The sequence below is a fragment of the Bos indicus x Bos taurus genome, chromosome 15 (assembly GCF_003369695.1).
Source record: "Bos indicus x Bos taurus breed Angus x Brahman F1 hybrid chromosome 15, Bos_hybrid_MaternalHap_v2.0, whole genome shotgun sequence".
NCBI classification, from domain to species: Eukaryota; Metazoa; Chordata; class Mammalia; order Artiodactyla; family Bovidae; genus Bos; species Bos indicus x Bos taurus.
In genome coordinates, this window is record NC_040090.1 from 21,633,166 (window position 1) to 21,659,551 (window position 26,386).

Here is a 26,386-nt window from a genome sequence, read left to right on the forward strand (position 1 = left end):
AGTAAAGAAAAAAAAACAATTAAAAAATGGAGAAAGGATCTGAATAGACATTTTTCCAAAGATGATACTAAAAAGGCCAACAGGTACATGAGAATATGCTCCACAACACTAGTCATTACAGAAACGCAAGCTAAAAGCACAAGGCTAAGTTGCTAAGATAATTACTTCACGCCTGTTAGAACAGCCATCATGGGAAAGGTAAAGAGATAACAAATGCTGGCATGGATGTCCTGTGTTGGTGGGACTGTAAACTGGTGCAGTGGAACTACCATAGGATCCAGTAATTAAACTTCTGGGAATATATTTAAAGGAAATGAAAACACTAACTCAAAAAGGTATCTGCAACCCCAAGTTCATAGCAGCTTTATTTACAATAGTTAAGAAATGGAAACAACCTAAGTGTCAATTGATGGATAAATGAATAAAGAAGTTGTGATATATATATTGGAATGTTGTTTAGTCTTTAAAAAATGAGAAAATCCTGTCATTTGCAACAACTAGGATGGAACTTAGTGGCATTATGCTGAGCGAAATAGGTCAGACAGAAAAGGGCAAATGCTGTAAAATCTCACACGTGGAATCTAAAAGCAAATAAAATAGAAACTAACTTACAGAAAAAAGATTAGACGTTGGGTACCAAAGGTAGAGGGTAGTGGGAGGGGGAATTGGAGGAAGGTGGTTGAAAAGTAAATAAATGAAATAAGTACTATGGATATTTGTAAAGCCTCCTCAGATAACCATTTTGCCTTCAGTTCAGTTCATTTGCTCAGTCCTGTCTGACTCTTTGCAACCTCATGGACTGCAGCACGTCAAGCTTCCCTGTCCATCAGCAACTCTTGGAGCTTACTCAAATTCATGTCCATCCAGTTGGTGATGCCACCCAACCATCTCATCCTCTTTCATCCCCTTCTCCTCCCACCTTCAATCTCTCCCAGAATCAGGGTCTTTTCAATTTAGTCAGTTCTATGCATCAGGAGGCCAAATCATTGGAGCTTCAGTTTCAGCATCAGTCCTTTCAAATGAATATTCAGGACTGATCTCCTTTAGGATGGACTGGTTGGACCTCCTTGCAGTCCAAGGGACTCTCAAGAGTCTTCTCCAACAACACAGTTCAAAAGCATCAATTCTTTGGCGCTCAGTTTTCTTTATAGTCCAACTCTCACATCCATACATGACTACTGGAAAAAATATAGCTTTGACTAGATGGACCTCTGTTGGCAAAGTAATGTCTCTGCTTTTTAATATGCTGTCAAAGTTGGTTATAACTTTTCTTCCAAGGAGCAAGTGCCTTTTAATTTCGTGGCTGCAGTCACCATCTGCAGTGATTTTGGAGCCCAAGAAAATAAAGTCTGTCACTGTTTCCCCATCTATTTGCCATGAAGTAATGGGACCAGATGCTACGATCTTAGTTTTCTGAATGCTGAGTTTTAAGCCAACTTTTTCACTTTCCTCTTTCACTTTCATCAAGAGGCTCTTTAGTTCTTCCTTGCTTTCTGCCGTAAGTGTGGTGTCATCTGCATATCTGAGGTTATTGATATTTCTCCCGGCAATCTTGATTCCAGCTTGTGTTTCATCCAGTCCAGCATTTCTCATGATGTACTCTGCATATAAATTAAATAAGCAAGGTGACAATATACAGCCTTGACGTACTCCTTTCCCAATTTGGAATCAGTCTGTTGTTCCATGTCCAGTTCTAACTGTTGCTTCTTGACCTGCATACAGATTTCCCAGGAGGCAGGTCAGGTGATCTGGTATTCCCATCTCTTTCAGAATTTTCCACAGTTTATTGTGATCTACATAGTCAAAGGCTTTGGCGTAGTCAATAAAGCAGAAGTAGATGTTTTTCTGGAATTCTCTTGATTTTTCAATGATCCAACGGATGTTGGCAATTTGATCTCTGGTTTCTTTGCCTTTTCTAAAACCAGCTTGAACATCTGGAATTTCACGGTTCATGTACTGATGAAGCCTGGCTTGGAGAATTTTGAGCATTACTTGGCTAGAGTGTGAGATGAGTGCAATTGTGCGATAGTGTGAACATTCTTTGGCATTGCCCTTCTTCGGGATTGGAATGAAAACTGTTCTGTGGCGACTGCTGAGGTTTCCAAATTTGCTGGCATATTGAGTGTAGCACTTTCACAACATCATCTTTTAGGATTTGAAATAGCTCAACTGGAATTTCATCACCTCCACTAGCTTTGTTCGTAGAGATGATTCCTAAGGCCTACTTGACTTCACATTCCAGGATGTCTGGCTCTAGGTGAGTGATCACACCATCGTGGTTATCTTGGTCATGAAGATCTGTTTTGTATAGTTCTTATGTGTATTCTTGCCACCTCTTCTTAATATCTTCTGCTTCTGTTAGGTCCATACCATTTCTGCCTTCTTTTTCTTTGGGATGGTTTTGATCACCTCCACCTGTATAGTGTTATGGACCTCTGTTAAGAGTTCTTCAGGCACATTGTTAAGTAGATCTAGTCCCTTGAATCTATTTGTTACCTCTACTGTGAATTCATATGGGATATGATTTAAGTCATACCTGGCTGGCCTAGTCTTTTTTCCCAGTTTTCTTTAGTTAAGCTGAATTTTGCTGATGTTCTGAGCCACAGTCAGTTCCAGGTCTTGTTTTTGCTGACTGTATACAGTTTCTCCATCTTTGGCTACAAAAAATTTAATCAATTTGATTTTGGTATTGACCATTTGGTGATGTACATGTGTAAAGTTCTCTCTCGTCTTGTTGAAAAAGGGTATTTGCCATGACTAGTGCATTTTCTTGGCAGAATTCAGTTGGTCTTTGCCCTGCTTCATTTTGTTCTCCAAGGCTGAACTTGCCCATTACTCCAGGACTCCAGGTATATCTTGACTTCCTACTTTTGCATTCCTATCCCCAAAGATGAATAGAACACTGTTTTTAGGTGTTAGTTCTAGGAGGTCTTTTAGGTCTTCATAGAACTGGTCAACTTCAGCTTCTTCAGCACCGGTGGTAGGGGCATAGACCTGGATTACTGTGATGTTGAATGGCTTGCCTTCGGAATGAACTAAGATCATTCTGTCATTTTTGAGGTTGCACCCAAGTACTGTATTTCGGACTCTTTTGTTGATTATGAGGGCTACTCTGTCTTCTATGGGATTCTTGCCCACAGTAGTATATATAATGGTCATCTGAATTAAATTTGTCAATTCCTGTCCATTTTAGTTCGCTGATTCCTAGGATGTCGATGTTTATTCTTACCATCTCCTGCTTGACCACATCCAATTTTCCTTGATTCATGGACCTAACATTCCAGGTTCCCATACAATACTGTTCCTTGCAGCATCAGATTTTACTTTTGTCGCCAGACACATCCGCAACTGAGCATCGTATCTGCTTTGGCTCAGCCACTTCATTCATTCTGGGGCTTTTGGTAATTCTCCTCTGTTCTTCCCCAGTAGCATATTGGACACCTTAAGACCTAGGGGACTCATCTTTTGGTGTAATATATTTTTGTCATTTTATACAGTTCATGAGGTTCTCACGACAAGTATACTAGGATAGTTTGCCATTCCCTCCTCTAGTAGAACGTTTTGTCAGAACTCTCTGCTATAACCTGTCCATCTGGGGTGGCCCTGCACTGCATGGCTCATAGCTTCATTGAGTTACACAAGGCTTTACGAACAGTGGAAGAACAAAGAGACACAAAAAGCAAGGGAGAGAGGGAAAGGTACATCCAATTAAACACAGAGTTTCAAAGAATAACTTGGAGAAAAAAGAATGCCTTCTTTAATGAACAGTACTTAATAATAGAAGAAAACAACTAAAGGGGAAAGACTAGAGATCTCTTCAGGAAAATTGGAAACATCAATGAAGCATTCTGACCAAAGATGGGCACAATAAGGGAAAAAATTGTAAAGATCTAGTAGATGCTGAAGAGACCAAGAAGAGATGGAAAGAATACAGAGAAGAACTGTATATAAAAGATCTTAATGAACTGGATTACTACGATTGTATGGTTGGTCACCCAGAGCCAGACATTTTGGAGTGGGAAGTCAAGTGGGCCTCAAGAGCACTGTTGCTAATAAATCCAGTGGATGCAATGAAATTACAGCAGAACTATCCAAATCCTTAAAGGAGGATACCGTCAAAGTTTTGTATTCATTATGTCATCAAATCTGGAAGACCCAGCAGTGGCCACAGGACTGAAAAGGTCAATCCTCAGCCCAACTCCCAAGAATAGTAGTACCAAAGAATGTGATAACCACTGGACAACTGCACTCATCTCCCATTCTAGTAAGGTCATGTTCAAAATCTTGCATGCTAGGCTTCAGTATTATGTGAACCAAGAACTTCCAGATGTCCAAGGTGGTTACAGAAAAGAAAAAGGAACTAGAGATCAAATTGCCAACATTCCCTGGATTATACAGAAAACAAGGGAATTTCAGAAAAACATCTATCTCTGTTTCATCAACTGTGCTAAAGCCTTTGACTGTGTGGATCATGATAAACTGTGGAAAGTTCTTAGAGAGATGGGAATACCAGACCATCTTACCTGTCTTCTGAGAAACATGTATGCGGGTCAAGAAGCAACAGTTAGAAATGTGTATGGGAAAACTGATTGGTTCAAGGTTGAGAAAGGAGTACAACAGGGCTGTCTGCTGTCACCCTGTTTGTTTAACCTATATGCTGAGCATATCATGAGAAATGCCAGGATTGCTGAGTTAAAAGCCAGAATCAAGAGAGGCAGGAGAAACATCAACAATCTCAGATATGCGGATGACACCACTCTAATGACAGAAAGCGAAAAGATACTAAAGAGCCTCTTGATGAGGGTGAAGGAGGACAGGGAAAGAGCTGGCTTAAGACGAAATATTAAAAAAACTAAGAACTCAGATGGTGGCATCCAGCTCCATTATTGCATGACAAACAGAAGGGGAAAATGTGGAAATAGTGACAGATATCCTCTTCTCAGTCTCCAAAATCACTGCGGACGGTGACTGCAGCCATCAAATCAGGAGACGATTATTTTCTTGGCAGGAAAGCAATGACAAACCTAGACAATGTATGGAAAAGCAGAGACATTTCTCTGCTGACAAAGGTCCGTATAGTTAAGGCTAAGGTCTTCCCAGTGGTCACATGGGGTTGTGAGAGCTGGACTATAAAGAAGGCAGAACACAAAGAGTTGATGCCTTCAAACTGCGGTGCTGGAGAAGACTTCTAGGGAGAAGACTCTCCCTAGACAGCAAGGAGATCAAACCAGTCAATCTTAAGGGAGATCAACCCTAAATATTCACTGGAAGGACTGATGCTGGAGCTGAAGCTCCAGTATTTTGATCATCTGATGCGAACAGATGACTCATTGGAAAAGTCCCTGAGGCTGGGAAAGATTGAGGGCAGAAGGAGAAGAGATCGTCAGAGGATGAGATGGTTGGATGGCATCATTGATGCAATGAACATGAACTTGGGCAAACTCCGGGAGATGGTGACGGACAGGGAGGCCTGGTGTGCTGCAGTCCATGTGGGTTGCAAGGAGTCAGACATGACTGGGTAACTGAACAATAATTATTACAGATATAATGTACATAATGATGACTGTAGCTAAAACTGTTGAATAATATATAGGAAAGCTAAGAGAGTCAATCCTAGCATTCTCATTACAAGGAGAAATATTTTTTCCTTTTTCTTTTCATTTTATCCATATGGGATGATGGATGTTAACTGAACCTACTATAGCAATCATTTCACAACTTATGTAAGTCAAACCATCATGCTGTAAACATTAACGTTATAAAGTAACATATGTCAATTATTTCACAATAAAATTTGGAAAAAAAAAGTCATCTAGATAAGATACTCTACAAATAAGTAATTATTTAAATAAACAAATAAACATTGTATTGCATTTAAAGAGTAACAAGTATATCACAAGAGAGTCTATAAAATGAAAACAAATATATTTGCCAGTTTTGGAGAGAGTTATTGACTTGCCTCCATCTTGGGTAATAACTGGTAACGCCAAGCTATTTTCATCTTAATGTCAGGTTCCATTTTATGACTGCATACATCTTCATCACATTCTTTTTTATAGCTATCATCAATTAATGGTGCAGGAAGTTTCTAAGAAAACAGAATGACACATTATTAAGCATCTGTGGTTAAAAAAAAAGTGAAAATTTTCTTAAATCATAATATTACTACTTTCCAATGTATTAAAAATTGACACTTTAAAATTGACTCAAGCATGATATCATGACAATATCGATATTTCTACAGTAGAGAAAGAATTACACAGTATTAAATGTGAAATTTAACTTTTTACTAATGAACTAGAATTTGAAAAAAAATTCAAATTTTTATACTAGCAAAAATCAAATGCTGTTGCTAGACACTACGATCATCAAGAAAATCTTATACTCTTAAAGTTTAGAATTAGCACTTTTATGTTGTATGTAATTATTGTTAGGTTTGCCACAAGGTACAAATACAGCATGTGTGTAATCTGTCTACTGGTTTGTAATTCTAGATTTTAAAAAACCCATTCACCAAAATAATGGATGAAGTAACAACTAACAATAAAGACATTTATTTTGCCCATATCAAACATTAGTTTTGCACCTGCAAGCCTATGACTCTAACTTTAACAATGAAAATAGAATTTAAAATCTCTGATTAAATGAAGAGACAAAGAATTCCCATTTTCCTTACTTAGAAGCTGACCTACAAAATGACCTACTGAGCGGCTACAAGAAAACATACGAAAACATTGTTTTGTGAAGAGTACACATGCTTTTTGGAGAAGGAAAACACAAGCAGTACTTTTGTTTTTTATCAGCTATAATCATAAAGTGAAGCATTTGGATTAGTAAACATAATCTTGTATGTCTTCATAAATTAGTGTAAGCTGCAATTTATACCTTTCAGGATTAAATTTACTTATACTTGTGACTCTGAGTGAACTCCGGGAGTTGGTGAAGGACAGGGAGACCTGGAGTGCTGTGATTCATGGGGTCGCAAAGAGTCGGACACGACTGAGCGACTGATCTGATCTGATCTGATGCTTAAAATTGTGTCAACTAAAAATTATAGTAACCATCAGATATTTTAGAGTAATCTCCTAAAAGATCTTACAGTGGATTCACTCTATAATATATGCTAGTATTAGACACTGCTGCTGCTGCTGCTAAGTCGCTTCAGTCGTGTCCGACTCTGTGCGACCCCATAGATGGCAGCCCACCAGGCTCCCTCATCCCTGGGATTCTCCAGGCAAGAACACTGGAGTGGGTTGCCATTTCCTTCTCCAATGCATGAAAGTGAAAAGTGAAAGTGAAGTCGCTCAGTCCTGTCCAACTCCTAGCGACCCCGTGGACTGCAGCCTACCAGGCTCCTCCGCCCATGGGATTTGCTAGACTAGAGTACTGGAGTGGGTTGCCATTGCCTTCTCCACTAGTTGTATGATTAAAACTCTGAATACATCATACCTAGCAAAGCATTCATTTCTTACAAAACACAAAGTTACATTTTTTCCAATGGAAACAAATATATGTGTATAGTTCAACATAGCATAGAGGTTATAAGTTTGAATTTAGCAACCAGATTGTTCAGATTCAAATCCTGACTTTGCAGTAGAGCTGTATCTGTGGTTACCCTGACCACCTGTAGTACCTCTACATGTCTCCATTCAAAACTGGAAAAATGCAGATAGTAGTATTTACTTCATTGGTTTGTTGTAAGTAATAAATGAGCTAAAATATAAATGCAAAGAATGGTACCTGCCACATGTCAAGCATTCAATAAATGTTTGATTAAGAGAACTGAGTCAAATCACTGTCCTAACTTTAACTCAAAGCCACACATTTTGTATTGTCAATATTAGGTAGCATTTAGTATAAATATTCGGAGAAGGCAATGGCATCCCGGAGAAGGCAATGATACCCCACTCCAGTACTCTTGCCTGGAGAATCCCATGGACAGAGGAGCCTGGTAGGCTGCAGTCCACGGGGTCGCTAGGAGTCAGACAGGACTGAGCGACTTCACTTTCACTTTTCACTTTCATGCACTGGAGAAGGAAATGGCAACCCACTCCAGTGTTCTTGCCTGGAGAATCCCAGGGATGAGGGAGCCTGGTGGGCTGCCGTCTATGGGGTCACACAGAGTCGGACACGACTGAAGCGACTTAGCAGCAGCAGCTGCAGTATAAATATTTGTATTTTTTTCAATCTAAGGAACATTTGTAATAACAGTTATGACAAAGGTCATAACTCAACAACAAAAACATTAAAATATTTTTTTCAAAAGAGACAGTGTGTATTTTTAAAATGTATACCACACTGTCTCTCATTAGTTAAAATATATCAATCTGGAATAGAAATGTTCTAATATTAAGGTATATAGTATTAAAGAACTAGACCTAAAATATTAGAGATCTCTTATTAATACGGCTAAGACATGTAAACAAGATGAGAGTATAAAAATAGGTGACCATTTCCTTATATATCTTATTAAATAGGCATCTACTCCTATGGTGGACATTTCACCATTTCAAAAACTTTTATAAGAGGAAAATTACAATGATTCTAATTTCAGTATTGATAAAATAGATGCTCATTTTCTAAAGAGGAAAATGTTCAAAATAGGTATAGAAAATACACTCTAACTAGTAACATTCATCTAAAGGTTATGTTTTAATATATAAATAATAAATATACATATATTAATATGTGCATATATTAAGTACTTTCAATTGAAATAAAATTCACATAAAACAAAATTTATTATTTTAAGTATTTTAAAGTGCAGTTGAGTGAATTTTAGAATATTAAGAGTTGTGCAACCATTACCACTATTTACTTTCAGAACATTTTCAATCCTCCCAAAAGAAACAGTACACTCATTCAGCAGTCACTACCCATTCCCCCCTCCTCCTAGTCCTCCAAATCGTTAATCTATTTTCTGTCCTATGGATTAGTCTAGTCTAGACAGTTAATTTAAATAGAATTATATAACACATGACCTTTTGGATCTGGTTTATTTCACTTAGTGTGGTGGTTTCAAGGTTCATCCATTTGGCTGTATGTATTTCATTTTGTTTTATTACTGAATAATATTCCACTGATTGGATATATGTCACATTTGTTTATCTATTCATCAGTTAGTAGACATCTGGATTGTTTCTACTTTTTGGCTGTTATGACAAAGCAGCTATGAATATTCATGCCTGAGTTTTAATGTGAACATATATATCCACTTCTCTAGGATGTATACCTAGGAGAGGGTCATAGAGTAAATCTGTTAAACTTTTTCAGGAACTACAAAAATGTTTTCCATAATGGCTGTACCATTTTATATTCTTACCAACAATGTTTGAGGGTTCCAATATTTCCACATCCTAACGTTTTTTCTTTCTTTATTGAAAAAATAGCTATCTTAGTAGGTGTGACATAGTATCTCATTGTAGTTTCGATTTACATCTGATGACTAATGATGTTGAGTTTCTTTTCATGTGTTAGTTTTGGACACTTGTATATCTTCTTTAGAAATATGTCTATATATACTTTGCCCACTGTTTAACTGGGCTCTTTACCTTGTTGAGTTATGACAATTCTTTATTTATTCTAGGTATTAGACCCTTATCGTATATATGATATGTTCTCACATTCTGTGGTTTTGTCTTTTCACTTTCTCACCAGTGTGTTTTGATGCAAAAATATTTTTTAATTTTGATGAAGTCCAGTTTATTGTTTTTTTTCTTTTGTTGCTTGTACTTTTGATGTTGTATTTAAGAAACTACTGCCTAACCCAAAGTCATAAAGATTTCCTCCTCTCGTTTTTTCTAAAGTTTTAGATTCAGGATCCGTGGACAAGATGGCGGAGTAGAAGAACGTGCACTCATCTTCTCCTGCAAAAACACCAAGATTGCAACTAGCGGCTGAACAACCATCGACAGGAGAACGTTGAATCACACCAAAAAAAAGATACCCTGCATCTAAGAGCAAAGGAGAAGCCCCACAAGATGGTAGGGGGGGCAAAATCGCTTTTAGAATCAAACCTCAGAACTGCCAGCAATGCTTGGAGGACACAAACAAAACCTTGTGCACACCACGACTGAGGGAAAGCAGCAGTGATCCCCACAAGGGATTAAGTCAGACCTGCCAATGAGTGTCTCCTGCAGAGGCATGGGTCAGCAGTGACCTGACTCAGGGGCAGGAGCTCTGGCTGCAGCAGACCTGGGAGGTGGGGCATGCGGCATGAGTCCGCCTGGAGGAGGTCGCCATTAGCGCCACTATAGAACCGCAAATACATCACCCACAAACTGGAGAACAACTATACCAAAGAAGTTCTCACAATGCTGCCAAAGTTCTAGGGCCCACAACAGATTTTCTGACTTGGGGATTCAGCAAAAGGGCTGAGAACCCCAGGAAAACAGACTCTTGGAGAGCACAACAAAACCTTGTGTGCACCAGGACCTAGGAGAAAGGAGCTGCTGCTGCTGCTAAGTCACTTCGTCATGTTTGACTCTGTGTGACCCCATAGACGGCAGCCCACCAGGCTCCCCTGTCCCTGGGATTCTCCAGGCAAGAACACTGGAGTGGGTTGCCATTTCCTTCTCCAATGCATGAAAGTGAAATTACTATATAACACAGGGAGCTCAGCCTGGTGCTCTGCGATGCTAGAGGTGTGGGATGGGGGAAGGGGAGAGAGCCTCAAGAAGGAGGTATATGTGTATGATTATGGCTAATGCTCGTTGTTGTACACTGAAGCCAATACAACATTGTAAAGCAATTTTCCTCCAATTTAAAAATAAATTAAAAAAAAAAAAAAAGAAAAGTGAAAGGGAAGTCGCTCAGTCGTGTCCGACTCCTAGCGACCCCATGGACTGCAGCCTACCAGGCTCCTCTGTCCATGGGATTTTCCAGGCAAGAGTACTGAATGGGGTGCTATCGCCTTCTCTGGGAGAAAGGAGCAGTGATGCCATAAGAGACTGAGCCAGACTTGCCTGTGAGTGTCTGGGAGTCTCTGGTGGAGGTGTGTGTCAACAGTGGCCTGCTGCTGGGTCAGGAGCACTGATTACAAAGGTCCTGGGAGCCCAGTGTGTTGGTGTAAGTTCTTTTGAAGGAGGACCCATTACCACTATTACCCCTACCATAGTTTGGCCTTAGGCCAAACTATAGGGAGGGAACACAGCCCCACCCATCAGCAGAAAATTGGATTAAAGATTTACTGAATATAGCTCCACCCACCAGAGCAAGACCCAGTTTTACCCACAGCCTGTCCTTCCCAAGGAAGGACATAAGCTTCTTGTTCTCATCCATCAGCGAGCAGACAGAATGAAAACCACAACCACAGAAAACCAACCAGACTGATTACACAATCACAGCCTTGTCTAACTCAATGAAACTATGAGCTATGCCATGTGGGGACACCCAAGATGGAGGGGTCATGGTGGAGAGTTCTGACAAAACAAGGTTTAATGGAGAAGGGAATGGCAAACCACTTCATTATTCTTGCCTTGAGAACCCCATGAACAGTATGAAAAAGCAAAAAGATATGACACTGAAAAATGAACTCCCCAGGTCAGTAGGTGCTCAATATGCTACTGGAGAAGAGTAGAGAAATAACTACAGAAAGAATGAAGAGACAGAACCAAAGTGAAAACAACCCACAGTTGTGGACATGACTGGTGATGCAAGTAAAACGTGATGCTGTAAAGAACAATACTGCACAGGAACCTAGATTGTTAGGTCTATGAATCAAGGTAAATTGGAAGTGTTCAAACTTCCAATGGAAGTTTGGCAAGAGTGGAGATGGCAAGAGTGAACATCAACATTTTAGGAATCAGTGAACTAAAGTGGACTGGAACGGGTGAATTTAATTCAGATGACCATTACATCTACTACGGTGGGCAAGAATCCCTTAGAAGAAATGGAGTAGCCCTAACAGTCAACAAAAGAGTCTAAAATGCAGTACTTGGGTACAGTCTCAAAAATGACAAAATGATCTTCGTTTGTTTCCAAGGCAAATTATTCAATATCACAGTAATCCAAGTCTAAGTCCCAACCATTAATGCTGAAGAAGCTGCAGTTGAACGGTTCCATGAGGGCCTATAAGACCTTCTAGAACTAACACCAAAAATAGATATCCTTTTCATCCCAGAGGACGGGAATCCAAATGTAGGAAGTCAAGAGATATCTTGAGTAACAGGCAAGTTTGGCCTTGGAGTATAAAATGAGGTAGGTCAAAGGCTAACAGAGTTTTGCCAAGAAATGCACTGGTCATAGCAAACACCCTCTTCCAAAAATACAACAAGACAACTCTACACATGGACATCACCAGATGGTCAATACTAAAATCAGATTGATTATATTATTTGGAGCTGAAGATGAAGCTCTATATAGTCAGCAAAAACAAGACCAGGCGCTGACTGTGGCTCAGATCATGAAGCCAATTTGGCTCCTTATCGCCAAATTCAGACTTAAATTGAAGAAAGTGGGGAAAACCACTAGACCATTCAGGTATGACCTAAATCAAATCCCTTACGATTATACAGTGGAAGTTATATATAAATTCAAGGGATTAGATCTGATAGAGTGCCTGAAGAACTATGGACAGAGGTTCATAACATTGTACAGGAGGCAGTGATCAAAACCATTCCCAAGAAAAGTAAAAGCTAAAGGTAAAATGGTTGTCTGAGGAGGCCTTACAAATAGCTGAGAAAAGGAGAGAAGCGAAAGGCAAAGGAGAAAATGAAAGATATATCCATCTGAATGCAGAGTTCCAAAGGATAACAAGGAGAGATATGAAAGCCTTCCTCAGTGATGAATGCAAAGAAATAGAGGAAAACAATAGGATGGGAAAGACTGGAGATCTCTTCAAAAAAATCAGAGATTCCAAGGGATCATTTCACACAGAGACAGGCAAAATAAAGGACAGAAACTGTATGGACCTAAAAGAAGAAGATACTGAGGTGGGAAGAATACACAGAAGAACTATACAAAAAAGATCTTCATAACCCAGATAACCACGATGGTGTGATCACTCACCTAGAGCCAGACATCCTGGAGTTCAAAGTCAAGTTGGCCTTAGGAAGCATCAGTATGAACAAAGCTCAGTTCAGTTCACTTAAGTCACTCAGTCGTGTCCGACTCTTTGCAACCCCATGGACTGCAGCACGCCAGGCTTCCCTGTCCATCACCAACTCCCAGAGCTTACTCAAACTCATGTCCATCGAGTCAGTGATGCCATATAATTCCAGGTGAGCTATTTCAAATCCTAAAAGATGATGCTGGAAAAGTGCTGCATTGTATATGCCAGCAAATTTGGAAAACACAGCAGTGGCTACAGGACTGGAAAAGGTCAGTTTTCATTCCAATCCCAAAGAAAGGCAAACTACCATGTCAAAGAATGTTCAAACTACCACACAATTGCACTCATCTCACATGCTAGCAAAGTAATGCTCAGAGAAAGCAAAGCTAGAGAATTCCAGAAAAAACATCTACTTCTGCTTCATTTACTACATCAAAGCCTTTGACTATATGGATCACAACAAACTGTGGAAAATTCTTCAAGAGATGAGAATACCAGACCACCTTACCTGCCTGCTATGAAACCTGTATGCAGGTCAAGAAGCAACAGTTAGAACCAGACATGAAACAATAGACTGGTTCAAAATTGGGAAAGGAGTACATCAAGGTTGTATATTGTTACCCTGCTTATTTAACTTATATGCAGAGTACATCATGCAAAATGCCAGGCTGGATGAAGCACAAGCTGGAATCAATATTGCTGGGAGAAATATCAATAATTTCAGATATGGAGATGATACCACCCTTATGGCAGAAAGTGAAGAGGAACTGAAGACCCTCTTGATGAAAGTGAAGAGGAGAGTGAAAAAGCTGGCTTAAAACTCAACATTCAATAAATGAAGATCATGGCAACTGGTCCCATCACCTCATGGCAAATGGGGAAACAATGGAAACAGTGAGAGGCTTTACTTTCCTGGGCTCCAAAATCACTGCAGATGGTCACTGCAACCATGAAATTAAAAGTTGCTTGCTCCTTGGAAGGAAAGACATGACTAACCTAGACAGCATATTAAAAAGCAGAGACATTACTTTGCCAACAAAGGTCCATCTATCAAAGCTATAGTTTTTCCAGTAGTCATGTATGGATGTGAGAGTTGGACTATAAAGAAAGCTGAGTGCCAAAGAATTGATACTTGTGAACTGTGGTATTGGAGAACTCTTGAAAGTCCATTGGACAGCAAGGAGATCAAACCAGTAAATCCTTAAGGAAATCAGTCCTGAGTATTCACTGGAAGGCGTGATGCTGAAGCTCCAGTACTTTGGCCACCTGACTTGAAGAACAGACTTATCGGAAAAGACCCTGATGCTGGGAAAAATTGAAGGCAGGAGAAGGGGACAACAGAGGATGAGATGGTTGGATGGCATCACCAACTCAATGGATATGAGTTTGAGCAAGCTCCATGAGTTGTTCATGGACATGGAAGCCTGATGAGCTGCAATCCACGGGGTCACAAAGAGTCGGACATGACTTAGTGACTGAACTGACTGACTAACCAGCTGAAAGGGTGTGAAATTACCACCCCAGTGCATCTAGGAGCCAGAGGATTGAACTTGAGAGGCGTATTCTTGGGCCTGAAAATCTTTTGAAATTGCTTTGTTAAATTTAGACCTGCTTGGGATACATCAGCCATTCCTTCTTTCTGATTTCTCTCTTGGATTTGAAATGTTTTTCCTATGCCTGTCCCACCACTGTACTATGGAGCCACCTAACTTGCCTGGTTTCACATGTTCAGTCAGCACTGGTTATGGGGTTGGACTAAATGTTTTTTGCATGAGAGAAGGACATGTATTCCTGGCGGGGGGTGGGGGGGGGCAGGCGGAGGGGAGGGCTGGGAAACACAAACATTCAGTCTATAACTGTCTGGCACACAGTAAGCATTCAGTAAATGTTTGAGGGTGTAATAAATGATGGCTAACAAATCTGTTTCCAATCATTCTGCAATTTCTGAACTTAGATTTTTAATGGCCTTCTGGATATTCTACCTGAATGTTCAACTATATGTCAAACTCAAAGTATATAAGAAGTCAGGTTATTGTTTTTCATTCTTCTTTCCTCCCTTTCTGTCAGCTCTTCCTCCTCCTTGCTTTCTCTACAATTTCCTTAGTTAATTCCCTCTCCTGGCTCAGAGCAGCATGTAGCAATAGGGCTCTCAGTTGACTCTTAAGTATCTCAGAAAGAAGATATGATTGTAGCTTGTACCTTCTTTCATACTGTTCTCTTACAAAGTGGACAACGTGTGCTAACCCAGTAAGTCCTGAGCTTCTCTACCTCTGAGTCTTTATTATTGGTGTTTCCTTTGCTTAATGTTGTTGTTTAGGGGTTTTCTTAATCTAGTAATCTGTATATTTGGATATCCAATAAAAACTCATTTGATAGAAAAGAAGAGCATAATTTATAATAGCAGGGAGTATAAGTTAACTCATTAAAATCAAACAATTTCATTAAATTAACAGTAAAATTAAGGGAATTAGTTCAAAACAATATAGAAAGGAAATGCCATGAGTAGGCTGCAAATCCATGAACTTGAAGATAGTAAGGGAAATTATCAACAACAAAGGACAAGGGAAGAAAGTAAGAAGAAGAAGAAGAATTCTGGCAAGCTTTTTCATATGAACTGCTGAGCTGAATCTAAAATTTAATCAGAAGTGCCAAAGACCTATAGTAGCCAAAACAACTTTAAAAAGAAGAAAGTTAGGACTTAAAATACCTAATTTCAAGACATAAAAACAGAAAGATGAAGTCCATTTAAGATAGACGTATGATTCAATGGAACAGAAAAGAAAGTTAGGGAAGAGACTCAGATATTTTTTTTTAACTGATTTTCTACACAGATGCCAAGGCAATTTAATAGAGACAGGATAACAACAAATTCTTAGGAAACAACAGAGGAGAAAATAGTGGTTTTAGGTATTCCAGGAATCAGCAAACTGGTTGGGCCAAATCCAACCAGTCACCTGTTTTTGTAAACAAAGTTTTGTTATAACATAGTCATCCTCCTTTGTTTAGGAACTGTCTGCCTTAGTGATACAACAGCAGAACTGAGTAGTTGTAACAGAACCATATGGTCTGCAAAGCTAGAAACATTTACTAACTTGTCCTTTAAAGAAAAGTTTGCTGACCTCTGAGTGATTCAAATTTTTCTTAAATAGGACAAAAACATAGCATGAAATATACTGAACTTTAAAAATGTTTTTCAAATGATACTGTTAAGCAAACAAAGAAGCAAGCTATAGATTGGGAGTAGATATTTGCTAAACACTTTGGCTCAGACGGTAAAGCGTCTGCCTGCAATGCAGGAGACCCGGGTTCGATTCCTGGGTCAGGAAGATCGCCTGGAGAAGGAAATGGCGATCCACTCCAGCACTCTTGCCTGGAAAATCCCATGGACGGAGGAGCCTGATAGGCTACAATCCATGGGGTCACAAAGAATCGGACACAACTGAGTGACTTCACTTCACTTATCTGATAAAGAATTTATACCCAGAATATAAAAGAACACACAACTCAATGACAAAAATGCAAATAGTCCAATAACAGGTGGACAAAAGAGTTGAACAGACACTCTACCAAAAGATATAAGGATGGCAAACACAAGAAGACACTCGATATCATTAATGATTGTTATTGCTGTTCAGTCGCTCAGTCGTGTCCGACTCTGTGACCCCGTGGACTGCAGCACGCCAGGTTTGCCTGTCCTTCACTATCTCCCAGAGCTTGCTCAAACTCGTGTCCATTGAGTCGATGATACCATCCAATCATCTCATCCTCTGTCGCCCCTTTCTCCTCATGCCCTCAACCTTTAGTGATTAGGAACATGCAAATTAAAACCACGACGAGTTATCACTATATGTGCACTGGAATTGTTAACATAAAATTTAAAAAATGGTCACACCAACTGTTAAAAAGAAAGCAGGCGGCTGGAATTCTTACACACCACTGATAAATCTAAACTGCACAGCTACTTTAGAGAAGAGTTTGGAAATTCTCTAAAAAGTGAATATTCACTTTCAATATGATCCAGCAATTATCTTCTTAGGTATCTGCCAAAGAGAAATGAAAACATGTCCATACAAAGACATGTACATGGATGGTCACAACTTCATTTAACAGGCAACAGGGAAAACCCAAATGTCCATCAACTGGTAAATGGCTAAAAACGTTAGAGGAACAAACTCTACTGATACATGTAAGAATATGGTTAATCTAAAAATCATTATGTTAAATGAAAGAAGCCACATACAAAACATTATATACCGCATGATTCCACACATGTGAAATTCTAGTCAAAGCAAAATATTAAGATGGTAAGCAGACTAGAGGTTACTAGTGGCCAAGAGATAGACTGCATCAGGTATTTCAGTAACACTGGATTTTAAATGACAAGGAAAAAAATGTTTTCAAAATATGAGGAAATCTGATATTAAGCCTGGAATTTTCCATCCAGGAAAACTATCTATTAACTCTAAGCATAAAATATGTTTTAAAAAGGCATACAGTGTTTCAAAAGCTTACCCATCACCAACTTTCCTGAAGAAAATAATCTGAAGATACAATTCAGCAGTGTAAAAAAGAAATGAGGTAGAAAGTGTAAAAATTAAAAACTGGTAACACCTTTTAATGAAGGCATTATTAGACATATTGTTAGACACATTTTTCATTAAACATGAAATTTCAAAAAATATGTTTTATTTAATGTACCTTTTAGAATGGCTGTTATAAAAAAGATGAGGGGTAACAAGTTCTGGGAAGGATGTAGAGAAAAGGGAATGGAGAAAAGGGAACGCTTGTGAACTGTTGGTGGAAATGTAAATTGGTGCAGCCACTATGGAAAATGCTATGAAAGTTCCTCAGAAAATTAAATATAGAACTATCATATGATCCAGCAATCCCACTTCTAGGTGTGTATCTGAAGCAGATGAAATCATATGAAGAGATACCTGTACCTCCATTTTCACTGCTGCATTTTTTACAATAGTCAAGGCATAGAAACAACCTAAGAATCTATCAACAGATGAATGAAGAAAATATCATATATATATAACATTACTCAGCCATTAAAAACAATAAAAGGAAATTCTCCCATTTGGGACAATATGGTGGACTTGAGGGCATCCTGCTAAGTGAAATAAGTCAGATGGAGAAAGATAAATGCTATATACACTGATTTAGATGAGGGATCTAAAATATATGACCTTACAAACATAGAGAACAGACTGGCGGTTGTCAGAAGCAGGGGAACGGGCGACGGTGATCAAAAGGTACAAGTTTCCAGCTATAAGATAAATAATTCTGTATGTGATAAATGTATAGCAGGGTGACTATAGTTAACAACACTGTATAATTGAAAGCTGCTGAGAAAGTAGATCTTACAAGTTCTCATCACAAGAAAAAATTCTAAATGTGAGGTTATGGACATTAACTAAACTTGTTCTGCTATTATTCTACAATACATACATATATCCAATCATTACATTGTACACCTTAAAATAATAAAGCTACATGTCAATTACATCTTAATAAGACTGTTAGGGAAAAAAGAACTGCTGGGAAGAGAATAAAAAGCAGAACAAGAAAGCAAAGGACTAAACATGAAGAAATGAAAGGAACTAAAAATATGACATGATACTGAGCAACTGAAGGAATATAAAATATGAAATCCATTTTCCTGTTCCCTTCAAATGAAAAATGAGTGATTTAAAGATATACCTAAATGATATTTTTGGAAAAAAAGAAATACTCTGGTCTTTTTGCTTTCTATTATTCAGAAATTTCTGTTAAGAGTTTACATACAATATGTTGTTTTATTTGTAAGCCCTAACATTTTTGCAGTGTGCCATCATCGATCTACCCTGCTTGAATCACTGACCCTAACAGAGATGATCACTGTATCTGTAATCTCTACCATTTGTTGCAATGCCTGTATCTAATCAAACAAAAAATTTGATTGATGTTTTGATAAAATGTCTATTTTGAGAGAATGCGAAGAATAAGCTCTTTAATAATCAAATATTATAGCCATCAATCACAGATCAGCATCCACCCTCATTGTTTTTGAAAATCCCCAGTCTTGATTTCTAACCCAGTGCACCAACAGAACACAATGTATGGCTGTTATATCTTTGCTTCCTAAGAGAAAGAATATCTCATATTTGGTTCTTTTTCACAATGTGGTACTTACAGTTCCCATGTATTTGGAAACGAGGATCATAAACATCAATAAATAAAAATAAAAAGCAGGCATCATAAGTTCCACACAGAAGACAGAATGGAAAGTATAAAATATCTTTTTAAATCAAATACATTAAGTTAGAAAATTAATATAGAAATTGGCAATACTTTCAGACAAAAAGAACTGTTTACTCTATTTTTAAAAAAAGCTATAAGAAACAAAATTATAACAAACTTGCAATACCAAAGTATACTCTAGCATTTTATATTTTATTTTTTTACCAGAAACATTTATCCTTATCCATAAGATGCTGTAAATATATTTCTTCCCCTTTTCAATTCATGTCATTTTGTGCTTACTGCTTTATTATTTTGTGGTCTTTGTTTTGGCAGATGCACAAGCAAAATCTGATTCCAACAGTTTGACCCTTCTCACTTTTTATGTTCTCTAGGGCATAATAAAACCCAAGATACAATCCCTCAGCAGTTAATGAAGCTTAACCTCCCACCCTCTTAATTACCAATGCATTACACCAACTATGGGCATCATACTCCTCTCTAAGCTATTTTACAATTCAGCAGAAGTACTACTGAGCTATTATGTAGCAACATAATCCATGCAGCATGAGAAATCCTTCTTAAAAATAAAATCTTTTGATCCTTGCAGGTTTTGGTAACTGTATAATTAATACTACTTAAGCATTATCCATGTATCAGTAAGTATATTACTTTGTTGATTTATGGGGGGTTTTGGAGGAAATATTTATTTTCTGAAAGTTTGAAAGAGATACAAATCCAAAGATATTACTGATTATCATAATCTAAATAAAAACATAGTCTAAATATCAAACTGGATATTTACAAATTAAAGGTATGTTCTCCACATTATCTTCATTTAACTATTCAAAACTATGGGGAGAGGAGTGACTTTAATTGTTAAAAGCATTCAGAAATGTAAATTAATGGAATAAGTCAGAAGATCTTGGGGTGTAGTTGATGGTACACTGTAAAGTTTTTAAACTCACAAATTTTAAGATGAGCAATTAGTGAATTATCTTGTACCAAACTAAATGCAGTACCTATTAGGGAATATCTTGGTGCGATTTCAGATATTATTTATTGGATATAAATTTAGCAAAATTACAGATATTACAAAAATGGTGAAAATCACTTTCATATCAGCATACTAAACTCCCAAGGATAAGCGGACAAAATTGATGTCTGTGATTTGGAAACTACATTAATTATATGAATCTGAAAAATAGAAAATGAAACCACTGGGATCAGAGCAGTGTCTTGATCCTCTTCCACTGATACTTATCACGTTATCATCCTTATCTTTATCATGTTTCTTTTTAACATTTGAACCACAAATGTGCTGAGAAGACTGGAAAAATCTCTCAATTTGCTTGGCTAAGACAGAGGGAAGGAGAAGGATACATGAAGAACAGAAAATGGAAGTCTACACTACAAGTATTCAGAAATGAAGAGAAAGCTGCACTAAGTGAAAATAATTTCAATTAAATGCAAATATAATAATTAAGAAATATTACATTCTAAATAATCACATTTTTAGGAGTACCAGTCATAGAAGGATCTCAAAGCGTTTAGACATGTATTAACCCCTGAGTTCTACTGCAATCGAATAGTGAGAATGGGAAGATGAGGTACACATGAATTTAAATTCCTTATCTAGGTTCTAGCAGCATGCTTGGTGATACATAAATAGTACTTCTAGTCTTAACCAAAGCAGTTGGAGGTTTCAACACTGTCTATTGATGCTATTGACCAAAAGGAGTTTAAAAGGAAATGCACTGAGTTTCTTGGCATTCTAATATTAGCTTCCATAATTATTTTCTCACATATATAAAAAAAATAACTGCCAGGCTGTTAAGAACAAGTCTCTATGAGGTCTATATTAGTTTTATCAATTTTTCTTAATACATCAATTTAAATACAGAATTTATGACTTTATAAATCAACATGTAAGATCTATATTACATACTCCTTCAAAACAGTCTCTTTACTTCAGACTTCTTAAGAAGAAAGCTTAAAATAAAAATTTCATGCTTTTAGTTACAGCGAAGCGAGATTGCACTGCTGGAATCTATTAATATTTTTATTCATAAAAATTGGAGTTTTCCTTTCTAGACTTTTTTTACAAAGTCAAGTTTACATATTCAAAGTTGTCAATGTTTAATCTAGCTCTGACTGTACAACCAATAAAACTCATACCCAGAGATATAAGTTAAAGTGAAGAGAGTTCCTAATTAGGTAACTAGTATTGTTAAAAATGTGAACTTCTCTGTGTGTGTATATGTGTTAGGTATGGGTGTATACATAAGTGTGCATATGTATATTTTTACCTATATTATGTTCCTACTTAGAGAAAGAATAATGAACGGTGAACAATGTAGTCTGTAAGGACTATTGTAAGATAGGACATATCTTAATTACAATACATTTTGTGAATTGTTTTAAAAAGTAGACTAAATGCTCCACTTAATCACTGTATTAACAGGTTTAGCTAGTGAGATCATATGTAGTAACTCCTTTCAGTAAATGTTTACTGTATAAGAGTGCATATTAACCCATTTTAAGAAAACATGATATATGAAAATCTACATTGAGCAAACAAAGTTATATAATAGTAAGTTACTTTCTTCTCCTTTAAGTATTAAATGCCTTTACTGAATATAAACTAAATCCTAAAAACTGTTAGTGTAACTAAAACATTCCTAAATATAGCTATTTTAAAAGTTAAGAAAGTGACAATCATAATTATTTATTAAATCAAGATCACAGAATCTTTACACTGTTGGAAAAGAAATACTTCAAAGTTTTATGGATATCTATTGTCAAAGAAATCTCAGTTAGGAACAGAATCAGGCATTATCTTCATTTAAAGGGTCCTGATCAGTTAAATTCCTAACTCAGAAGCACACAAGTGACTAGTTTTATTTATTTGATATTATATATTTTTAATTTTTTTCAGAATAAACAAAACTATGGAAAATGTTGCAAACAAAAATCTTTAGGGTATTGTGGGCACTAAATGAAACAATATAATTTTATTTTTATTAAAATGTGAAAATTATTTTCTGTAGTATATTTGGTTTTAGTAGAACAGAACTCATTCTCTTTTTGTTCATTGACTACTGAGAAGTAGAAGTAACTAAGAGCATAAAATAGGTTTTTAAAAATTCTATAGCACCCTGTATGTTATAGTCTATTTTAAAAGATAAACGTGAGAAGTACACTTCATAGTTTCAGATTTATTTTCTACTTCAAGTCTTCATTTTAATACTCTCTATCCTGTTTTTGAAATCTAGCAGACTTTTAGACTCAATGTATGCACCCACAATCAGCACATTTCAAATGCCTGTGATTTCATTAATATGTACCATAATGTGAAAAGATGGATGTGAGGAACTAAGGCTTTCTGCAATTGCCTGTCAGTTTCTGATAAACAAAACTTAAATCAGAAGAGAAATACTGAAAGATTCACCCCAACACTAGCTGGAGAAATAGCCCTATTTTGGGGGGGTGTTTTCAACAGTAGAGTTATCCTTTTATACATAATAAATCTTCACAGACTGTCTATTTAATTTATGATCCTTGATGGTATACTGCCTCTCTACTCCCATGGTGTCCTTTAATGTTTCATTAAATGGGACAGCATGTTAATTTGGGAGGCTGATTTTCTTTTAGTTTGAATGGCTCTGGTTTTCAAGTAATTTATCCCCCTCAAAAGAATTGAAATCTTTCCCTTCTGAATACTTTTTCAGAAAAAGTAATCAGAAGAAAAGTGAACCCTCTTTCTAATATTCTCAATATTGACTTTGTATGACTTCTTTTCCAAGAATGATAAAAGGCTCCCATATTACAGTTCCAAGATTTAAACGTTTCTTTGAGTATAGCAAAACCATCAAGTATTCACAACCATCCATTTTTTATGGGTTCAAAATAAAATTTTTGAAAGTAAATGTGAAGCCTGGAATAGATGCTTTAAGATTCAGAAAGCAAAAACCTCAGATATTTAATTCTGATTTGGAACTCCAGAATACAGTAGGCAGATATTATTACTATTTTAATATGAAAGGTTAAGTGACTTGTGCAAGGTCCTGAAGCTAGTTAAGTAGTCACACAGAAATTAAAATCTAAGCTCAGATTTCAAGTATAATTCATCTTCTTGAGGGTAAATATCCTGTTACAGAGTGTGGCATTTTACTATATAACTTAGGCCACTTTTCTGCATGCCAAATTCCTTTCTTTTGTTGACTTAAGCACAAACATCAAGGCCAACTGTGTGTTCATTCCAACGTTATATCAAAAATGTTCTCACGAGCCAGTGACAGAGAGGTGGGTTTATTTTCTTTTATATTTTTATCTTATCTTTGATTTCCTCGTTGGAAAATAAGGCACATGCCATCTTTTAAAAGCTGGCTACAAATGTAGGTCACTGGAAGCAGTACTGAGCCTTTGCATGTTTTTTCTTAGTCTTTTTAATTTGCCAAAGAAGCTGTAACTGTGGCTGCCAGGGGAGAACTCAGAATTTTAAATAAGCTCTCACAAGTAGCTAGGGAGGGATTAAAAAAGAGTGAAGCCCTAGGGTCAAACAGCAAATTTCCGGCTCTACTAGCACTTCAGACTCGTAAGCACTGAAAAGCATATAGTCTGATAATTTTCTCAACAAATAAAATGTTGACAAAGAAGAGAAGGGAACATATTCTGATTATAGCTCAGCCTTCAAATATATTGTAATATTTGTCCTTATATTATGAACAAAGGTATACAGTGATAAGCTAGTTTTGATAAGACACACATTAAATATTATATAGGCTAGAAAAAGTTAAAAAATGTGTGGGAAAGTGTGTAATGTATAAGGTGTTGAGCATGCATAAAGCTTGCCAAGTAGAATACAGAAGGGCCAGAAAAAACTTTTTAATTATTTATACCATTATATGTTACTTCTGTTCTGAATCATAAAACTACAACTTGGAGATGAGCATAAATTAAAAAAATGCTCAATGATAAATTTGGTCAACCAAAGGATGTTTCTTTAACTTCATTTTTATACCTGTTTCAATTTTTGGCACTGAAAAAAAGCTTAGGTTGGATCCGAGACATTTTTGTATTCGCCATACTCAGGAAGACCAAATAGTACTACAATGTATTAAGAGCAAACTGACCACTCACTAGATTTCTAATTTATGTTCCATGATCAGTAAATAACAGATGGATGGCAAACAGACTTAATCATGACACCAAACTGAGAGAAGGAAAAGAAATCTTTTTATCAGTAACTCAAACATTAAATTGTTTAGCAAATAATACTGCTTTGCGAAAGTTAAAGTTGCTCAGTCATGTCCAACTCTTTGCAACCCCATGTACCATACAGTACATGGTAATACTCCAGGGCACAATACTTAAGTGGGTAGCCATTCCCTTCTCCAGGGGATCTTTCCAACCCAGGGATTGAACCCAGGTCTCCCACATTGCAGGTGGATTCTTTACCAGCTGAGCTACCAGGGAAGCCCAATACTGCTTTATCTAACTCTAAATCAACACCTCTGGTCTCAATTAAAACCAAGGAATCAAATAAAGGAAAAGACACTAGGTATAATAAATAAGATCTTAAATTAGTTCAATATTTGAGTAAAGGGCTGATATTTTGAGGTTTAAAATAATGCTTTTAAATGATCAAGATACAAGTTTAACTTTTACTTATGGATTAAAAGACTGTAAGAGAGAATTCTGAAGATGTTAAACTAAATTTTCACACTTCATTACTTTGTTACCAAGTGAAAAAGTGACCAAAGTATTTTATTATATTAATTCATCAAATATGAATAAAGTTTATTTTAAATGAACTGAAACTCACTCCATGATTTATGATTATTATAAATAATCATTTTCAATTATTAAAGACTTTCTCAATAGCAAATATGGGAAGTTTCATCATAATTGATATTAAATTTGAAATATTTATTGACCAACACATTTGATGTTAAAAAAATATCATATGCCGTGGGCCTTTTCTAAACATTAAGGTAGGTGGGGTACTCCTGCTGGAAAGCATGTACTTTCCCTGCGTACACACTAAAACATACAACTTTGAAGCTTCTTACATGCATTCTAGGCTCCCACTCCGTTCTAACTGTGGCTGATGTTAGACAGTGCATAATGTATGTACTAGATAACTCAAAAAGTTAATGCAACAAGTCTTTGCTCTAGGTACTAGATATCACTTCCTGAACCTATATTACCTCTCTGGCATGTTATCACTAGAAACATTCAAATTAAGTTTTAAAACTGACTTTAGTATATTATGAAACAGCATTTTGAATTTACTTCTGAAATTCTACTTTCTTTAATTCCATAAGTATTAACACATACCATCATATTGTTAAACATTATGAAAAGAATATAACAGAGAAATTTTAGCATTTTCAAGTTCTTAAGAAATGTTTGGGTGTGCAAGTGTGTTTACAATTTTTTTATTTCATATAAAAAACCAGCCTATACACTGATAAATGTTTAAATATTTTAACATAAAAATGTAACTTTATGATATTAGAAAGCATTCCATAGGAAGTTTTCATAGAGAATACCCATCACTATATTTGAGATGATCAAGAAGATCCTTTCTTTTAGATAAAAAAGTTAACTGCAAAATACTTACTGTATCTGTTTTTAAAAGCTTTAACAACATCATGTATATTGTTCTATAGGATTTTCTAAAGGGTGTAATTTTTCAGCGTTACATCTTACTGCTGACTTCCTGAAGCTTTGACTACAATAGGCATGAATATGTTTTCAAAGGATGATGGATAAATTGCTGGGTGGTTATATAACATATCTTAGGCAGCTGATGGGGCTTTTTATCCTTTACTTGTCTTTTAGTTATACACAGTTTTAAGTTAATTATGGTCTATAAGACTGTCTTTTCCCTTTTCTTATACCAGCAATATTTGCCTTGGTTATAGGTTCTAGAAATCCCCAATCATACATCACAAAATTAAAACTAAACAATTATAGCATCCTCCCCCTCCATGTTGTATCTCTAAACATTGTTAATGCCTTGGGTCTCTATCATTCATTTTTGGGCTGTTTGATGCAACAGAGTTTTCAGTATAACTCTGAGTTGGGCACACTGAAATCCCA

The 26,386-nt window shown here is 36.7% G+C and overlaps 1 protein-coding gene across 2 annotated transcripts in view; it reads right to left on the reverse strand.

The window, feature by feature from the left end:
• ELP4 (elongator acetyltransferase complex subunit 4) overlaps positions 1–26,386 on the reverse strand; it is a 257,476-nt gene that overhangs the window by 186,107 nt on the left and 44,983 nt on the right. For both annotated transcript variants that reach the window (XM_027562744.1, XM_027562743.1), the window contains exon 4: positions 5,960–6,088. In XM_027562744.1, the coding sequence (XP_027418545.1) occupies positions 5,960–6,088 (129 nt within the window). The remainder of the gene's footprint in view (positions 1–5,959; positions 6,089–26,386) is intronic.